Source organism: Rutilus rutilus (genome assembly GCF_951802725.1).
Source record: "Rutilus rutilus genome assembly, chromosome: 13".
NCBI classification, from domain to species: domain Eukaryota; kingdom Metazoa; phylum Chordata; class Actinopteri; order Cypriniformes; family Leuciscidae; genus Rutilus; species Rutilus rutilus.
Genome location: NC_140218.1, coordinates 4,772,543 through 4,793,074, shown reverse-complemented (window position 1 = coordinate 4,793,074; position 20,532 = coordinate 4,772,543). Strand labels below are relative to the sequence as shown.

The 20,532-nt window shown below is 38.7% G+C and overlaps 1 protein-coding gene across 4 annotated transcripts in view; it reads left to right on the top strand.

The window, feature by feature from the left end:
- The first annotated feature begins 6,721 nt into the window (after nucleotides 1-6,721).
- Nucleotides 6,722-20,532, top strand: part of LOC311302546 (NLR family CARD domain-containing protein 3-like) — a 32,602-nt gene continuing 18,791 nt past the window's right edge. For 2 of the 4 annotated variants that reach the window (XM_084428525.1, XM_084428524.1), the window contains exons 1-8: nucleotides 6,722-6,904; nucleotides 7,342-7,438; nucleotides 7,693-7,806; nucleotides 14,363-14,488; nucleotides 14,749-14,844; nucleotides 15,038-16,765; nucleotides 18,976-19,047; nucleotides 19,487-19,660. In XM_084428525.1, coding sequence (XP_084284651.1) covers nucleotides 7,389-7,438; nucleotides 7,693-7,806; nucleotides 14,363-14,488; nucleotides 14,749-14,844; nucleotides 15,038-16,765; nucleotides 18,976-19,039 — 2,178 coding nt within the window. In that variant the 5' untranslated portion in view covers nucleotides 6,722-6,904; nucleotides 7,342-7,388 and the 3' untranslated portion in view covers nucleotides 19,040-19,047; nucleotides 19,487-19,660. The remainder of the gene's footprint in view (nucleotides 6,905-7,341; nucleotides 7,439-7,692; nucleotides 7,807-14,362; nucleotides 14,489-14,748; nucleotides 14,845-15,037; nucleotides 16,766-18,975; nucleotides 19,048-19,486; nucleotides 19,661-20,532) is intronic. The other 2 variants (XM_084428526.1, XM_084428523.1) reach the window with 2 other exon arrangements.

Here is a 20,532-nt window from a genome sequence, read left to right as displayed (position 1 = left end):
CTTACGAGCTTCAGCAGAAAAAAACTTCTTTTTTTTTTCTTTTTTTTTTTCAATATGTGGAGTTTGTGTTGGAGTCTGTGTTGTGCTGGGCGCAGGTCGTTTCTTAGTGTTATCAGACATGTCATAAGTTGCATAAGTCATAAGTCCATGTCATAAGTTGCAGTGTCGTCGCTGTTGAGTGCAAAGCTAGACGAGGTGAGAGGCTCGGGAGCGCGCGTGCAGGTCACGTCACTGGATTTCGCGGTAAATCCGACCCGGCACCTTCACATAAAAATAAGAATACTTGCTTTCCGAGGTAATCGCAAAACCCGCAAAGTGGATCATTTTAATGTGAGATTACAACCCCTTCACACACAGGCAATAAAAAAAGGATTCATTTTAGTAGAAAAGTTACATACAGCACCTTTAAAAGACAAAAAGAATACATTGTTATCAAAGGAATAATGCGCCTATCGAGTAAATACAATTTGAACACACAGGAACTAATGGATTTGTCAATATTACAAGTACAACTGGATAACATATATGAAGAAAAAGCAGAGGCTGTATTTATCAGATCAAGACATAAATGGTTGGAACAGGGGGAAAGAAATACTAAGAACTTTTTTAATTTGGAAAAAAGAAATGGCGAATTGACCTCTATAAACAAATTGTTGATTAAAGCAGCACTCAGTAGCTTCGGGATTTCTTCGCTGTATTCTCGCTTTTTGCTCGCAGGTTTCTCTCTAGAGCTCCCCCCACAGCTTCGGAATAGATATTTGACAACACTGTTGTGAAAACTCGTTAGTGATTCTCAGACACCAGAGGCTAGTAGATCAACGACATCAAAGCAGATGGGACATTCTTTAAAAAGTCTTCTTCATTCAGGTTCGGACAGCGTGAGGGAGCGCAATAATGACTGCATTTTAGCGGATTTCTTTTGGCCGTAAAGCAATTGTTTACATCGCGAGACCTGATATCACACGATACTTCCTGACGCGGCGGCCAGCGGCCCACCGCCCCAAAGTTGCAAGTGCGGATTTTCCGCTCACGGGCACCAGGGGGGTGCGAAACGACCACCATTCAACCAGAAATAAGTAATATAACCATTCCAATGACTCCGAAGCTGTTCAGTTAAGGTAAAAAAGTTACTTAGTTCACCTTTAATAATACAGTCACAGAGGATGAGAAAAATATATCACAGTTTGTGACTTGGTTTTATAAAGGTCTGTACGCTCCCAACTTTGTGTCTTCAGATCTGAATGACTTTCACTGCCATCGCCTGTCTCTACTGTAGTGATCGGTGACTCCATCATTCGGGGACTTTCACTCAATTCCCACGGGAGTAAAGCAGCAGTCCACTGTTTTCCCGGAGCTAAGGTACTGGACATAAACACAAAACTCTCTGATGTGACTTTCTCTTTCGACTAGAAATGTAAAAAGAGGCAGAGGGACTGCAGCAATCTACAGAGAAACCCTAAAGGGAAGGGACATAGACCTTGGTACATTTACTACTTTTGAATATAATGCTATTTGTGGTGTTTTGAGTTACGGCTTAACCTGTAGAGGGCGATGTAGTACACAATACATTGTACTGGATGTTGGTAAGAACAGTGAAGAAGAAAAAAATTAAAAGAGAAACAAGTTAAGTTGATGCTAGCTGGTTGATCTCGTCTGTTCTGCTGTGAATTATTGCAAAACATAACAAATTTGGCGACGAGGATGGCGACTGCCGGTGTGCCTCTCCCTGCGTTGTTCCTGCCAGGCAGTGGACAACCTACCATTCCGTTCGATATGTGGATGAAAATGTTCGGGAATTTTCTGCTTGCTATTCACGCGGAGGGGGACAACTGGCCCGACACGTGGAAACGTGCTATTCTCCTACAGTGCCTGGGCACCGAAGGCCAACGTGTATTTTATACACTCACGAATGTAGGTACAACCTATGATTCAGCAGTGGATGCACTGCGTGCACATTTCAGTCCAGCAATAAATGTCGTGGTGGAACGACACAAGTTTAGACAGAGAGTACGGAGACCGCATGAGACTGTAGCCGAGTATGTGGGCGCGCTACGTGAGTTAGCTACAACGTGCGGGTTTGCTGGGAACACAGATGAAATGATTTGGGACCAACTTATTGAGCATGCTAGCTGTTTAAAAATACGTGAAAGACTGTTAGTACAAACTGAGGCAGATCTCACTCTGGACACAGCAGTAAAGTTGGCGTGTCAAGTGGAAGCAGCCATCGGACATGCCCAGACTCGAGCTTCGGAGCCGCACGCTCCAGTGCACGTGGTGAAGGCGAGACCGAAACGTCCATTCAGAACCAGAGCAAAGAGCAGTCCCTCCGCAGAGCCTGCAGCAGCACTGAAACAGGATCAAAGCTGTTTTAGATGTGGATCAGCAGCTCACCTGGCAAATGCTCAGGACTGCCCTGCAAGGAAAGTGACTTGCCGAAACTGCAATAAGGTCGGACACTTAGCCCGTGTGTGTAAGTCCAAGCAAACCACGGCCAAGGTAGGAGAAGTAGTTACTCTGGAAATTAATACGGTGCAAATGATAGAAAATGGACCTGGCACATGAAACTCACCAGGGTGTTGTGCGCACCAAGCAGAGGCTGTGTGACTTATACTGGTGGCCTGGCATGGACATGTGGGTGCAGGACAGCATTAGTGCATGTGTGACCTGCCAGATGAGTGATAAAAGTGCTAAGACGCACGCTGCTCCTCTTCAGCCAGTTTCACTGCCAGACGGTCCATGGCAGAAAGTAGGAATTGACATCGTCAGACCGTTCGAGTCTGCGAACTGGGACTGCCGCTATGTGGCCGGAGGTGGCTTTTACACACTCAATCACAACCACGGCTGTCACCACCTTCCTGTCTACTGTGTTTGCCCACTTCGGCAACCCCACAGAACTCATTAGTGATAATGGGACACAGTTTACCTCGAGCGAGTTGGCAGAATTCCTGGCAGTGAGGGACATTACACACAGGAAAGTGTCTTTGTATTACCCACAAACAAACGGAGCCATTGAACGCTGGAACCGCGTTCTCAAAGAGACACTTCTTACTGCCGAGCAGGAGAGGAAATCATGGAAACCATTCATACAGGACTTCTTGCTCACGTACCGTGCAACTCCACACAGTACAACAGGAGTGTCACCATATGAACTCATGTTCAACTGCAAATCTAATCTAGTCTATCTAATCTAAATCTAGCAAGCAAATCTACTCTGCTGACAGAGAAGCAACTGCGCAACCGTGTCATCTCTGAACAAAATGCATCAGAAGCTTACACAGATGTGAGGAGAGGTGCACAAGTACCAAAGATCAAAGAGGGAAGTCTAGTAAGAGTACGGAAACCCTTCCATGTCAAGAAAGGACTGTCAAAGTTCCATAGACCTGCCAGGGCGGTACGGAGAGCTGGTGCAAATGCGTATGTGCTGGAAGATGGACGCACCTGGAACGCCACTCATCTCTCTCTCGTCCCTGACAGGGTAACAGACACCACTGACGGTTCTGTTCCGGTACCTGTGCTGGAACCTGCCCAAATGCTGGATGTTCCAGTACCTGAGTCGGGACCTGCACAACGGCTGGATGGTGACGTGCGGGTGTCTGCCAGGGTCAGGAAGAAGCCTGCATGGCTTAGTGATTATGTACATTAATCCTCCTCATGGCCTTTGGGGGAGGGGGGAAAGAAGAGAAAACTATCATTTGAATGCTGTTTTGCTTGTGAAATTGGTTGTTTAATTCCGCTTAAGATTAACACTTCTGTTAGAAGTGAGTTCAACATAATGTTACATGCTATAACTGTTAAATTGATACTATTATTGGAAAGAAAAGGATGCTAATGTTAAGTATAAATAAGGAAACATTTAAGTTTGCATTATATTACAGTCGAGGTCTAAGTGATTTAAGAGACGGCGTATTAATCTTACTTTATCTGGTAAGCTTCCTAAACAAGAGGGGAAATATGTTGTGTATTGAGTTACGGCTTAACCTGTAGAGGGCGATGTAGTTCACAATACATTGTACTGGATGTTGGTAAGAACAGTGAAGAATAAAAAAATAAAAAGAGAAACAAGTTAAGTTGATGCTAGCTGGTTGATCTCGTCTGTTCTGCTGTGAATTATTGCAAAACATAACACTATTCTTTTAAACTTCCAACTACGTCTTCTTGCAGTGACACTATACAGATCTCCAAAATCACCTATATCTCCCTTCATAAAGGATTTCTCTGACATGCTCTCTGTTATTCATATGAATTAAGACAATTGTTTTAACTGGGAATTTTAATATACATGTTGATAATCTGTCAGATATCAGAGCAAATGAATTCTTGGAACTGCTAGAATGTATGTCGTTTAAACAGCATGTAAACATACCGACTCACAAACATGGTCACACATTGGATTTAGTCATATCATATGGATTAAACACCAATATAACTTCTGTTGTTGATCTGGCATTATCCGATCATTTTTGTGTGTGTTTTTTTAATAGTATTGATCCTTCTGTGCCTTACACAATTGAACGTATCGTTAAAAAACGTTTTATTACCTCTGAAGTAGCAAAAAAAATTCACAATGCATTATAGGACTTATGAAAAGAATATTTTACCATCGTCCTGTGATGTCTTAGTTGATGAGTTTAATAATAAATTGAGAACAGCTCTTGATGCAGTTGCTCCATTGAAAACAAAAAGGGACACTAATAAAAGGGTTATTCCTTGGAAGACAAATCTGACCATGAAAATGAAAAGAAACAGTAGAAGTGCTGAACGAAGATGGCGAAAAACAAAATTAGAAATACACCTTAATATACTCTCTGAAAATCTCAAAAACTGTAACAAAGAAGTTCAAAAATCACAGCAAGCTTATTTTTCAAATCGTATAAATGAAAATATTAGTAACCCACGATTCTTATTTAGTACCATAGATTCACTAATAAATCACAATATTGATTGCAGTTCTGCGTTACCAAGTTCCAGATGTGAAGAGTTTGCTGGCTACTTCAGAGATAAAGTTATAAATATTAGATTAGGAATCTGCTCTGTAAACAAAAACAAGATTACTATGTTCTCTCCTTTACCTAGCGCACATAATACTATCCAAATGGAAAGGTTTACTTTGGTTGATGTTGAGACCCTAAGAAAGGTAGTAGAACTGAAACCGTCCACTTGTTCTCTTGATCCAATTCCTACCTCTCTTTTTAAATGCATCTTTAACTTTGTAATACTTTTTTTCTTGTTCTCTGACACTGTTCTTATTTTATTTTACTTTATTTACTTGTATTTGTTTTACTTTGAATGATTATGTCTCATTGTATTGTTCTGGTTCATGGCATTAATAAGTCACATCACTACTGGTGTGTCATGTGTAAAGAGCTGAAGACGAGAGTCCTGCGGATTCCCCCCCACAGCTCAGAGGATCTGACGTCACAGCAGCGCGGTGAGACTCGCTCAACTAGTTATAATAAAATCTCCATTATGATATCAGGTGATAAACAAACACTTCTGGGATGTTTCATAACACAGACTTTACCTAACCTACCTTACTAACCCTAAGTAGAAAGTTAAGTTAAGATCATTTTCATACAGTAACTTCTGGTTTCTGTGTGTAAATCGTCCTCCAAAATGTCCAACGGTGTCTTTAATGTTTTTACTTCAGTGTCATTCATGGGCGGCGCTAGGGAGGAGCTAGCAGGAGCTTCAGCACCCCACCAAGAAAGACCAAAGCACCCCGATAGCACCCCCAAAAATATTATTATTATACTGTAAATTATTAATATAAATTATATTCAGGCTGTATTCTATGGAAGCCCTGAACCGCATTTTGAAGGGAAAAAAAAGAACTTATCTTGTTATTTCGAGATATTAAGTCGTTATTTCAACATAATATCTCATTATTCCAACATAAGAAGTTGTTATTTCGACATAATATCTCGTTATTTCAACATCATAACTCGTTATTTCGACATAATATCTCGTTATTTCGACATAATAAGGGGACATTCTAATCTGCATTAAGCCACATTAAGCATTCTTATAATGGTTTTCTATGGGAGGAAAATGCTTAATGTGTAATTAAACGTTGCGTTCATATTCTGCGCTCATCTGATTTTTTGTACATATAGCCTACTTTGTTATGATTTTAGTATCATAATGATTAATAAATTAGGCCTATCCGTGAACTTGATTTGAACAAATGCCTTTCAACTTGTGTGTGCAAAATTCAGAATTAAATGAATGTGCAGCAATTTGTACAAATAGAGAGTCTGTAGGCCTACTATACTGTTGTAGCCATTCAAAAAGCGCATTTAGTTTCATATTTGTTAAAATATTATAATGTTATTTTTTTCCATCTATGTTGATTATGAAAAGTGAACAGCACGAGTAAGATAGGATGCGCAATATATGGAGTGGGTCAGACATGATTTTGACCACTTCATTAAGTTTTGTTTAGTAGAAAGCCTTTCTTTAAAGTGAATTTCGTTTTGTATAAATTGTATCTTAATTTTAATACATTTTTCATCAACCAATTGCCTGGATTGAATAAATAAGCAAATATAGCAGAAAATATAATCAAGGTAGGTAGAACAATATAGTCTCAAATACAACAATTTCATTGGCTGCTGTGAGTGTTATGGTCAAAATCACGCGTTTCGTATAAAGACTTTTGACCCCGATCACCTGCCATACTCTGTTTGCGTCTCTCTCTCTCTCTCTCTCTCTCTCTCTCGTCACAAATAGAAAGTGAAAGTAAGTTTTCCTGTCGCCATTTTAAGCAGGAGAAATGCGAAATACGACACGGAAAAAAACAGAACATCAAAGTGTTTATCAGCCATTATAAAGGGATTGAAGTGTAGTTTTATGATGTTAAAGCTGGAGGATTTGAGAGCCTGTATCTTGTAAAAGTTTGATCAAGGTGAGTGTTAATGTGTGACTTTCTCATATTAATATGAATCTCTGGAGGATATTTTACGTGATTGTTTGATATGAAACCTTAAATAAAGGTTTTTTTCCTTTTCACTTAAATGTTTCCTTTGTGTTTCGTGATGTTTGTGATTCTCCAGAAGTTTAGCTTATGTGTAAACACACATAGGCCAATTCACACAAACGTCAACAAACACGTATTTTTTTTCTTTTTTTGTATCGGATCAGTGTGTGTCGATGTGTGTCGGGGTTTGTTTTCTTTTTCACCCGAACATCAACGGTCGACTTGTGTGTGTGAAAAGGCCCTATGAGCTCGAGTTAACGCAGTCACATGATCCTTTTCTCCCACACTCCAGATATGTTCAGCTAAATTATGAAGGTTGTTTAATTTAATCATTTAATTTAGTGTGTGAATGTTTCTTCATTCAGAGTCAGTGGAGGAGATCAAACTCATCAGATTCTCCTGCAGCTTCATCATGGCTGATTCACAAGGATCCAGAGATGGAGATTGTTCTCCAGGATGCAGGTACTTTCAACAAACATTACATTACCATTACCCCCACACCTCCACCCCTCCACACACACACACACAAACAGATCAAAGACAGTTTACAGAAAAAAGAAGATTTTTTTGCCTTTTTTTTTTTTACTAAAATGAAATATTCAGTAAATTGAAATATTCAGTAAAAAGATCATTGTTTCCTCAAAGTACTTTTTGATGCAGGATAAATGTATTCACAGTAATCTAAAGGATTAAACTGAATCTGTTCTCTGTTCCAGTTCAGTCCAGCAGAAGAGCTCAAACCCAGAGTCCAGCTGTGTGTCTATGAAGAGTAATTGCTCTATGAATCAGCCAATAAAGTTTAAGAGTGGAGACAAACGGCCTGATCTCAGGTATATCATTTCTATAAAAGATGTGCTTATAGTGCGACACTTTTGAATTAGAATCATAATTTTTCTCAGTCAGTCAGTCTAATATTAGCAATGACATCAAGTAAATGTAAGCTGAGATCTTTTCCACCTTTATATAATGGAGTAGGTGTAAAGCTGAGTGGATTTTTTAACTGCTGGTTCAGGGCCCGTATTTATCAAGCTTCTCAAAGTGTCATTTTAGTCTTAAAGGGTTAGTTCACCTAAAAATAAAAAACATGTCATTCCAAACCCGTAAGACTTATGTTCATCTTCAGAACACAAATGAAGATATTTTTGATGAAACCTGAGAGCTTTCTGTCCCTCCACTGACTGCAACGTCATTGCAACTTTCAAGGCCCAGAAAGATTTGTTAAAATAGTCCATGTGACTCCAGTGGTTGGTTTGATTCGTGGTTCATCATTGGTTGTTCGTTTAACGTTCTTTCTCAAGGTAGAAAAGTCAACAGCTTAAACGATGGCTCTTAGAAAGGCTCTTTTATTTTATCAAACTGCCATAAACCCTTTTCAGACTGTGTGCAGCTGAACCAAGAAAAGCTTAAGATTGCATGGAGCTGATAAGCATGAATGGCAGAAGAAAAAGACTGCAATTAAAAAGCAAAACAAGAGAAAATTATTTTAATGCAAGCAATAAAAAAAAACTGCACACATCAGCTGTGGAATAAAAGAAAAGAAATGCACGATTAACTAGATTAAGGCACACTCCTGTCTTAATGTAAACCCTGTCCATCACCCACAAAGCTTTCACAAAGTTGTTCTTGCCACTGTAACGTATGGCTTCCTAAAGACAAGTTTATGGGTAAATAAATGAATAATAATAACAAAATAAATCCGGTCTCAACATTAAGCCTTTTCATTTGATTGTCCTCAGTTCGGTCATTCACTTGTCCGAGTAAAAACATTTGTTTATCTAGGAAAAAAAAATAATATTCTGATAAATTATAAATAATTATATGTAATTTATTCTGAATCAATATTCTCATCACTGTTCAGTCAGCTTTGACATATATAAATCGGCAGATTTATAATATTTTAACCTTTATAAAGGGCATTTTTCCCTCATCCCTAATCGATTCCCTAATCGCTTATTTCCCTAATCGCTTCCCTAATGCGTCATCTTTCATTTAATATTCTTAAATTTCATCAATAAATTAAAATAGAATAATAAGATGCTAAAGGGATGTTACCAATCAAATTAAACTGCATTAAATAATGTAATGAGATTATTTTAAATATTTTTTGAATATACAATTAAGAAATTTTGGAAAGAATGATTCTTTTAAACACGAAACTAAACCGCCAGTAGGAGGCGGCAGGAGACCGAGTCATTGAGTCATTTATTCAAACGATTCATTCAAACGTAGGGCCCTATAAAATCCGTTTTATTTTTTCCCAAATTCCGTTTTTCCATTTTAATTTTTGCAAAATCCTTTTTATCCTTTTTAATTTTGTGGGAATTCAGTTTTTTTTTTTTTTTTTACCCTTTACTGTTATTTTAGTCGTAAAAAGTGTTTAAAATGTACACACATAAAAAGGAATGACCTTAAATTTATTGAGGTACATGGTGGCTTTAATAGCGTTATCATTGTACTTCTTGTTCTTCACATGGCTTTTGGATAACAGGTGGTCAGTGCATGTATTTTTGCGCTTCCAGTCAACGGAATGTTGACAACTTACAAAACTTACACAACAAGAGTTCGCTTGACATAAAAGCCACGTGGGAACCGCTCGGCTCGGTACTGAGGGCTTAGTTAGGCCGGCGACACACTGGCTGCGTGGTGTTTCTGTTGCGTGTCAGCTGCGTGGCGTTTGCGTGGCTTTTTCCATGTCTTTACACACCAGAAACGTGTCTGACGCTGCACTGTTGCTGATAGGTGACATATGATAATTGGTGATATATTTGACATATGGGGAGAGAGTTGTGGAAGGCCTATACTTCATGTTAAACATAAATATATAGCAGCAAAGACAACATCGGCAGTGTTGACAAAATAGGCTATAGAATATTTCGTTCAGTATTGACAGGTGCAGTATTTGAAAATCGATAATATTTTTTTAAATAACATTTATATTTGCATTTGTCAAAACCTAGAGACTTTCAAACATCAAAATGACATTTATTAATATGTATTCGTGTCAAAATGACTAAACACCACACAAAAACAGAATTTTATTGCAAAAATGTAAACTTCTGCGCAATAACACTTTAACACTAGATTCCGCGTTAATTTGGCAATTCCGCAATCGTGGAAATTCTAGGGCCCTACAAACGGCTGATTCATTCAGGAATTCATCATGTCAGAACAGAACGCTAATGAAATGTTTACCTGGCAAAGCTTTAAAGCACGAGCAAATAATGACCTTTTGTGATTGCGAATAAGTGCAGAGTAGGGATGCGCGGTATACCGGTACTGCAAAAATACTGGTATATATTATATTTCAAACGGTACAATATCATAATTTTGCTCAATTCGGTATTTGATGCGCTGCTGTTTCGAAGTTCTAGGCGGCAGTGCGCTATCCAAACTGACGCGGGTCACGCGAAAAATTATAACTGTATTAAATTAGATTATTTTAAATATTTTTGAATATACAAATAAGGAATGTTGAAAAGAATGATACTTTATGAAACTAGCGTTTTGTCATTAAACGTTGACACTTGCTTGAGAAGTTGAAGGCCCTGTCCCAAATGGCGCACTTCATGTGGACTTTCGGTCTCGTGGACTTGAATTGCGCGTGCTCGCTGAGTCTACGAGTCCGTAGGCTGTCCCATTCAGCATTTTACCGCTCTGAAGTGTGCTCAGCAGCGCCCCCTTTGTACCCTTGAAGCGGTCTTCCGCGAAGCCCGCATAGAAGCAGGCTTCACGCACTTTAACTACCCAGGAATCCTTGCGAAAGGCCAATCACACAACGGATGGGAGGAGATTTCACTCACGGATAATTGTTGACATGGCTGAGAAGAAAATATTACAGTTTTTATGACCTAAATGTACCAGTTGTTCCCTACAGTTTATACAAACATTATGGTCATCGACCAGTGGTTGATGTCTCAAACATAATAATAGTGCGTTGAATAATACGATCACATTATGATTCATTAAATAAATAGAACCGAATATCAGGGCTTTACTGAGTCATATGTAAACATATGAATATTGAAACCTGTAAATTCATCTGAAACTCATGCACATTTTCATTATGTTTTAAAATTGCAATCTTAGTTCAAATGTAACATTATGTATTATTATGTACAACTGTATACATCATTTAAATAAGCATGATATATCTATTGTCTAATGCCCAGGTGATATGCACAATATCAAAATATAGAACTGTAAAATTAGGCTGTGTAGTGGACGTGGAGATGAGACGCTGGAGCGCAAAAAATGTGATTTCTCCTGTCCAACAACAACCAGGCCTGTATTTCTGTCAGTAAGGTTATTTTTCACTCTGATTTCTCTGAAAATAAAAAGCTAGATGATATATTAAACTTTTTCTGTACGATGGGTAAATATCATATTCACAAAGCAATATACCTTAAATTCAAACCTAGTTGCAAATTTTTTGCTTATGATTTACAGTTATTCTTCACTTCAAAAAATCCCCTCCAATAAAAGAGCTTCGAAAATATCCTGTATTATAGAACAAGTTTTATATAAATTGTAAAAATATTTTATTTACTGTTATTATTTACTTTAATTTTCTCTGTATCCCCACATGTTCATGTTCATTGTTTTGTATTATTTCCATTGTAATGATATATATTGTAATGCAAAAAAAAAAAAAAAAAAAACAGGCCGTTATTTCCGGCGTGACGATCGAGTCTGTCCCAAAAATACCTCTCAATGCGCCCTCGTGGACTCGCGCCAAGGGCCCTATAGGTCTGCACTACATGACGTCACCAAAGTGTGGACTCTGAGGAAGTCCACAAGTCCGGAGTGTGCCATTTGGGACAGGGCCGAAGTCGTTCTCTATCTCCGTTGCTTCTAGCCACGGTGGTTAAAAATGGTACGGTCCACAATAGGGGTGTTTGAAATCGCTTTACATTAAAATGTTCCTACAGTGAAAATAGGAGTTGACTTGTATTGTAACTGTAATTATATTTTTTCATAATATCAGAAAAATTATCTGACCCCCCCAAAACTGATAATTCTGTCCCTTTGGGACATTTCAGTACCCCCAGTAGGATATTTCAGTACCCCCTGTAATTCGAACTATGCGCTAGGCGGCAGTGCGCTATCCAAACTGACGCGGGTCACGCAAAACCGGCAAACGGTGACAACAGAGGAACACGATGGATCAAACAGATGAAGCTCATTCTACACGCCCGAAATGAATAAATAAAGAGAGCAGTAGGAGTGAAATATGGCATTACTTTGCCTACAAAAGTAATGAGAAAGGTGAAGCAACAGACCTCAATGCACCACTCCACAAACGCTGCTTTAAATTAGCCACGGGAGGCAACACATCAAATCTGGCTAAGCACTGTCACTTGCTCATCCTGACTTGTTCAAAGAGTTCAGAGATCGACAGGTGAGTCCGTCATTCAACTGATTTCATTTAGACTTTTATTCACAACACTGATCAGCGCACATAAGTTACATCAGAGCTTATCAATTAAATATGACACGGTAAACACGAAAGCTCAAATGTGCTTGCATGACACGCTAGAGCCAATGAAGTTTAGGTCTCATCATTTTTGAGATTAGTGATATTAATTTTAGTATTAGTGATAGTAAAATGAATGGCATCACTGCTGCTGTGGCGACCCCTAGAGGAATCAGCCGAGAGAGAGAGAGAGAGTAATAGTAATATACGGATATTACTAATATGAATGTTAGAATAACACTTTACATTTCAGATACATTTGTCAACATTCATTAGGTAACCTGACCTAACAGTATTTTAGCATTTATTAATCTAGATCAATCAGTAATTATTATTTAAACATACTAATACATGTTTGGCATGTTAACATTATGCAATGCATTAAACTAATATGAACCCAAACACAAACCAAACAGTAATCAAACCAAGATGAATAAATGCTATAAATGTTGATAATTCTCTGATGATGCGTGACAGCTAATGGTTTACATGTAATTTCATTATTCTATTATTATTCTATATTAATCAGTTATTATAGATATTAACCTATTTTAATTGTATCATTTCAGTTTTTTTTTTCCCCAAAAACAAAATTTAACCTACTGTATGTTCCCTGACTGTCTTTTATTTATTTTTTCTTAACATTTTGGTACTTTTTGTTTGCACATTCGATACAGCAGAGTTTCAAGCAGTGTTTTTTAATAAAATTGTTTCAACTCACTTCAATTTTGAGGCTAGTTATTTGTCAGCTGTGGTATTGATTTAGTATCGATACCGAGGTATTAGGTTCTGGTATCGTACCGAAACCAAAATTGTGGGATCGAGCCATCTCTAGTGCAGAGTCCTGTGAGTGTAACTCTAGCGCTGCGTTAACATGTGATGTGAGTTTTACAGTATTGGGACTGAGCGCCAGAACTGCAGCTGATAGAATGTGATTCTACCATATTTCTTCAAAAGCAGATCGTGGAGACATTAAATCATCCACGATCAAAAATCGTGATATCGCATAAGCTCAAGTATAAAACGACTGTTATCATGTCTGAAAACAAACACAAGTAACGGAGTTTACAAAACTGTATCGCACGCATTTATTCATCGCACAGACCAATCTTTTCGTAACTGTACAGCCCTGCAATGAGTATCACAATGTATTCTTTTGAAAATGATTTATTGAATGATTATTAGTGTTGAATGTAAACTAAAGGAAATGTAAGGAAATCTCTTCAGTGATTGGTCCATGCCTATGTCATCATTCAAAATCCCGTTTGTGGCACAGCAAAGTGTTGTGAATCATCTCTAAGACTGACACTTAAGATTTAGTCCTACACTTCACTTAAATTACGACTGAGATGCTTGATAACTAACTTCTAAGCACAGCTTTGAGCCAAGAGTTGTTTTACTCTTAAGTCCATTCTTAGCAGTGTTCTTGTGAGTAATTCTCAGAGGCTTGATAAATACGGGTTCAGATTTGTTGAAAGCTTCACGGTGTCTGGTCAGAACAGTGATGTTTCACAGCAAGAGTAGCGTTACTAGAGTACAGTAAGGTGGTTTATCTTTAAAGGTCAGCTAAACATTGGTCTCTTTAGTCGGTCGAGCCTTCGTCCTCCATTGTGCCTTTGAGAAGAGTCATGTGATCATGGTTGATGTTCATCTGAGTTGAATCGTTCTATAATTCTATAGTTGATTTCAATTTGTTTGCTTTGAATTCCTAATTCCTAATATTACCGGTTTTCTCAGTCGCTTTGGTACAATTGTTGATTCATGCTTAACATTTTTAAACCAGTGAGTTAATTTCTCAAAATAATTGTAATCAAAGTGTGAAACACAGTGCAAACCAGTTACAGACATTAAAGCAAAAGTACACAACATTTATGTGGTCTTTTATAAGTCTGTATTCTTTATATTTTACTTAGTTTTAAACCCAGTTCAGTCCAGCAGAAGAGATTAAAACCAGAGTCCAGCTGTGTGTCTATGAAGAGTAACTGGTCTATGAATCATCCACTAAAGTTTAAGAGTGGAGACAAACGGCCTGATCTCAGGTATATCATTTCTATAAAAGATGTGCTTATTGTATTTTATTTGTATGAAATTGTTATTAATATACAGCAGTTTAATGAGTTACAATCTTGCTGGTTTCGGTCTATTAATGATCATCATTGTGCTCTTGTGTAAAGCTCTATGTGTTGTATTGTTAATACATTCACACACTGTAAAAGCTGTTGGTCTGTTACTCAGTTAATGACACAATTACATCAATATCAGTGTGTCTGATTCTTTACCCTCTTCATTCTGATTTAAGGTCAACTCTTCCATCCAGACCAGTTAAAAACAAAACTGTGTCCAAGCCTGTGATTCGACCACAAGACTTTAATGAAAGCATGTTTCCTGGTTTCAGGTAAAATTCAGGACTTTGTTGTTGTTGTTTAATTTTAGGTGCTGCAATTCACATCACACATCACTCACACACATGATTAATGATTTACACATTTCAGAAACCGAATGATGTTCTGTGTCCCATAAATAGTTTTGTAATTTATGGCTATTTACTTCTCTGACTTGTGTAATAATGTGGTATTTTAATCTTGCAGCCATGACTCTAATCCTGCTGAAGTCCTCAACACATTGAGATCAAATCTGAGACAGAAGTTTGAGTGTTTGTATGAGGGAATATCAAAGCAGGGAAACCCAACACTCCTGAATGAGATCTACACAGAGCTCTACATCACAGAGAGTGGAAGTGGAGAGATCAATAATGAGCATGAGGTGAGACAGATCGAGACACAGTCCAGGAGAGCAGAACCAGAGGACACACCGATCAAATGCAGTGACATCTTTAGACCTTTACCTGGACAAGACAAACCCATCAGAACTGTGCTGACAAAGGGAGTCGCTGGCATTGGGAAAACAGTCTCTGTGCAGAAGCTCATCCTGGACTGGGCTGAAGGGAAAGAGAATCAGGACGTCCAGCTCATATTTCCACTCGCTTTCAGAGAGCTCAACTTGATGAAGGACAAAACACTCAGTCTTTCAGATCTTCTTCATCTCTTTTTCCCCGAAACTAAAGAAATGGACATATCCAGTGATGAGTATAAAGTGTTGTTCATCTTTGATGGTCTGGATGAGTGTCGTCTGTCTCTGAACTTTAAGAGCGATGTGAGGTTGTGTGATATATCTGAATCAGCCTCAGTGGACGAGCTGCTGAAGAACCTCATTGAGGGGAATCTGCTTCCCTCGTCTCTCATCTGGATCACCTCCAGACCAGCAGCAGCGGATCTCGTCCCCTCTGAGTGTGTCCATCGAGTGACAGAGGTACGAGGCTTCAGTGACACACAGAAGCAGGAATACTTCAGGAAGAGAATCAGTGATGAGAGTCTGGCCGACAGGATCATCTCACACCTGAAGTCCTCGAGGAGCCTCTTTATTATGTGCCACATCCCAGTGTTCTGCTGGATCTCAGCCACTGTTCTAGAGGAGATGTTGAGGAAATCACGGAAAGGAAAGTTTCCCAAGACTCTCACTCAGATGTACACACACTTCCTGCTCATTCAGACCAACATCAAACATGAGAAGGACTATGAGAAGAAAGTGAAAGATGAAGACATGATTGTCAAACTGGGGAAACTGGCTTATCGGCAGCTTGTGAAAGGCAACCTGATCTTCTATGAGGAAGACCTGAGCGAGTGTGGCATTGATGAGGCAGAAGCATCAGTTTACTCAGGATTGTGCACTCAGATCTTCAGAGAGGAGTTGGGCTTGTATCAGGGGAAAGTCTTCAGCTTTGTTCATCTGAGCATTCAGGAACATCTAGCAGCTCTATATGTGCATCTCTCCTTTATCAACAATAACATCAATGTGTTTGACCAGATTACCAAACCAACTAATGGAGGCAGAGTTTCCCTATCGGATCTCCATCAGAGAGCTGTGGATGAGGCTTTACACAGTAAAAATGGGCATCTGGACCTTTTCCTTCGTTTCCTTCTGGGTCTGTCAGTGAAGTCTAACCAGAGTCTCTTACAAGAACTGAAGACACAGACAGCAAACAGCTCTCACAACAATAAGAGAACAGCTGACTATATTAAAGAAAAGATCAGTGAGAATCCCTCTCCAGATAAATACATCAATCTGTTTCACTGTCTGAATGAACTGGGTGATCTTTCTCTAGTGGACGAAGCTAAACCTCATACGTGGTCTAGAGGATTACGTGATGTGAAACTCTCCTCGTCTCAGTGGTCAGCTTTAGTGTTTGTGTTGTTGTCCTCAGAGGAGACACTGCAGAGGTTTGACCTGAGGAGCTTAATTGGAGACAGAGATGATCGGTAAGTAACACTGAGTGCAATCATTACAGTCTAAAACATTATGAACAAAGAGAAACTCAGAGATCAGAGGTGTTTAAATCACGGGGCACAGACTGATTTCTGGGATATTGTAGATCATTTGCGCGTGTTCCTCAAACCGTGGCTGTGTCCTAGTAAGACTGCATATCTCGACTGCCACGTCATCAAGCGCCTCTGAAGGCCGTCTCAGTTTGAAGGATGTTTTGAAGACAGACTTCATTTTGTGTCTTTAATTCAGCTCATTTTGAAGGATGCATCAAGTATATCCTTCGTGTTCTTCAATCTCCCACAATCCTTTGCACACATTCTAATTAATGTAAAAGAACTGATGGAAAACGAGTCGGCACTGAGTTTATCTGAGTTCATTATGAAATGTAAGACACAGATAATGTATTCGGAGATGAAGGCATACATGTTATCTTTTGTTTCTGTGTAAATGAATCACTGAACACTAAACTGACAATAATGTAAGGGTGCTTTCACACCTGCCTCATTTAGTTCGGTTGAATCGCACTAGAGTTCGTTTTCCCCGTTGGTGCGGTTCGTTTGGGCTGGTGTGAATGCGGCAATCGCACTCGGGTGCGCACCAAAAGCGGACCAAACAAGCGTACCGAGACCTGCTCGAAGAGGTGGTCTCGGTACGCTTTGAAACGAACTCTGGAGCGGTTCGTTTGTGGTGAGAACGTGATCCGACCTCGAACAGAACCAACTGCCAAAGAAATGCGCATTTTTGGACTAAACCAGTTGCCGTAGTCAGCAGCGCTGTGATTATGGGATGAGGAGAAATGTTTGTTGACAGTTTGCACTCGCGGACAAACTTGGAGTTGTGAGGAGGTGCGGAGCCTGATAGAAATTATTAACAGCCGCATCCTCGCTTCATTCTCAAATATTATTGTTTGTCTAAAGTGGTGTAAACTATAATAACCTATGACCAAGGATACAATCAGCCCACGCAGTCGTCTCTCCATAGTAAACGGTGGCGTGTTATGCACGCGTCGCCTCCTCCTGAAGTGACTCGCCGCGTGCATTGAATAAAAAATTTTTTTAAGCCGCATCCTCGCTTTGGACAAACTATATAATAAACTATGACTAGGGATACAATCAGCCCACGCAGTCGTCTCTCCATAGTAAAAAGTGGTGTGTTGTCTGCCGGATGTTCCTCCTCTTTGCTTAATTCCGGGAGTTCTGTTGGAATTTTCCCGCACGTTAATTCTGACAATCGAAGTGCAGTTATGAAAATACGTTCAAGACCCATCTGGCCAACGAGTGATGTGGATGTTGTCACATGACTGCATTTTGGTTCGTTTCATAAACTGATCCGGACCAGAGCGATAAGTGTGGTGTGAAAAGAAACCAAAACGCCTGAAAAATGCTACAAAGTATCATTTTTATCCCTTGGCCCGGACCAAATGTACCGAACTACAGATGTGAAAGCACCCTAAGACACTGGGAGACACAGACGGCTGTCAGTCACTGTATTGCATTCATAAAAAAGCCAGTTAATATAAAGATATTTAATAGGAAGTATTTTTCCTAAATGAAGTTTTAATATTATTATTATACAAGAGAAGTATTAAGAAAATAAATTAGATTAATGTCTCATCATCATTTTTCTTCATCACCAGTTGCTGGCAAAATGATGGACAATGATTCACATTTTGTGCGCATCATTTCCTGTGACAATAAAACTAAGTAAATTATTAAATGAACAAGTATGTAAATAAACAAGTAACAAGCAAACAAACTCGTGTGCTTAATTTCTACGAATAATTTGCTGATGCAGGTACAAAAATACCCTTTTCTTGCCCCGACTTTTTTCTTGCCCCCCCGCCCCGCCCAACTCGGGAGTTAAATGTCTCCATGGTGATAACCATAGCAACGGACAGGACAAACAAACCTGATGTGTCATAATAGTGTTGTAGTGTAAATGCAGACTAATAGCCCTGCCACAGCAACACTAACGAGAAGAAGAAGAGACTAATCAGTGACGGCTGAATACGAGGCTTCTACAGTTATAGATATAAAACCACTTTTTCACATGTCCTTTATAAAGCAGTGTTTCATTAAAACTATTATTTGAGGGTATTTAGGAAGGTATAATGTATTATTTACTTATGATATTTATTATTATTATTATTATTATTATTAATAATAATGAACTTTTACTTTAAATAATTTTTATTTTCAATTAGTGCCACACAGAACACAGCAGATGAAGTTCTCCAGAAGCTGATGCCTGTGGTTACAGCAACTTGATGCGCTTGGTAAGTAACACTGAGAACAAGCATCACCGTTAAAACATTATAACAGTTCTTACTTAAACATTATAAATTAATGGTTTAACAAAATATATGAGTCACACTTCAGCTCTTACCTATCTGACCTGATTTGTGATCTACTTAACCAGTTTTTATGATATATGTGTGAGAAATTAATATTCAAATATATGCATTTGTAATGTATGCATATAAACATTATATTTAATGTATGTAATGTATTCAATGTATTCCATTTGATCAGTTTCATATAATATTTCTCCCTCACATAGAGACATAATCTCTTACAATAACAGTTACATTTACTGATATATTGAATTCATTGTTTAAAAAAAGAGATATTGCACAAATTATAAACACAATCAAGAAAAGCAAAGATTTCTGTTTTGATCTGAGAGAGTGAAGAGTGTGTCATTGTTCTCTACAGGTTGATGAGGTGTGGTGTGACAGATGAAGGTTGTGCTGCTCTGGCTTCAGCTCTGAGATCAAACCCCTCACACCTGAGAGATCTGTATCTGTCTGATAATAATCTAGGAGACTCAGGAGTGAAGCTGTTTTCTGCTGTACTGGCGAATCCTCACTGTAAACTGGAGACACTGTGGTAAGATCATACGTTACTCTCACATGAAACTGTCACTAGGGGCGTTTCCATTACAGATTTGCGCAAAACTTTTTTAATGAGCGTTTGGTGTAGGTCTACTAGGCATAGAGATATCTGAACATCTTTGCCAAGCGCAAACCAGTACAGAAGTAGCCTAATCAATAATTAAAGTGCAAGCTGAGAAACTGAAGTGGATATGGAGAAAAGCTTCTTTATATGCCATTGCCTACATTTTAAACGGATGTCTGCCAATAGGCCTAAAACATTACATATATGGTTATTGTGACAGAGACTGGGACTCCAGGTTAATAAGATTCTGACTGAGTAGCAAGATATGAATTCAATTGTGATTCTGTGAGAATTCACAGATCCAGTTTCTCTTTTTTAATCTTCCCCTTAACATTTAAAGGAATCTACGTGTGTGTGTGTGTGTGTGTGTGTGTGTGTGTGTGTGTGTGTGTGTGTGTGTGTGTGTGTGTGCTCAAATATGGCTTCTGGAGAGCAAATGAAGGATAAAATATGAATGACTAAACAGACATTAAGAAGTTCCCCATACTTTTAGAGTTACAACTAACAGCCACTAGATGGCAGCAGCGTATAAGAGATGAACTGACAGCTAGTAAATCTTTGAACATGGAGTGCTGATGATAATAAATGTAATATGTCAGGCTCACAATTTTTACAATTGAAGTGCTATAAAAGTTGTAGAAATGACAAATTCAATGTGCATTGTATTAAAGGTGCCATGTGTCAGAATTGAGGTAAAAATACACGCTACATGCATCAAAAGAATGAGAAGAAATAAGGGCGATGATGTCATTAAAAAAATGACAAGTTATAGTGCTGCAGAGATATCAACCTGAATTAGCATT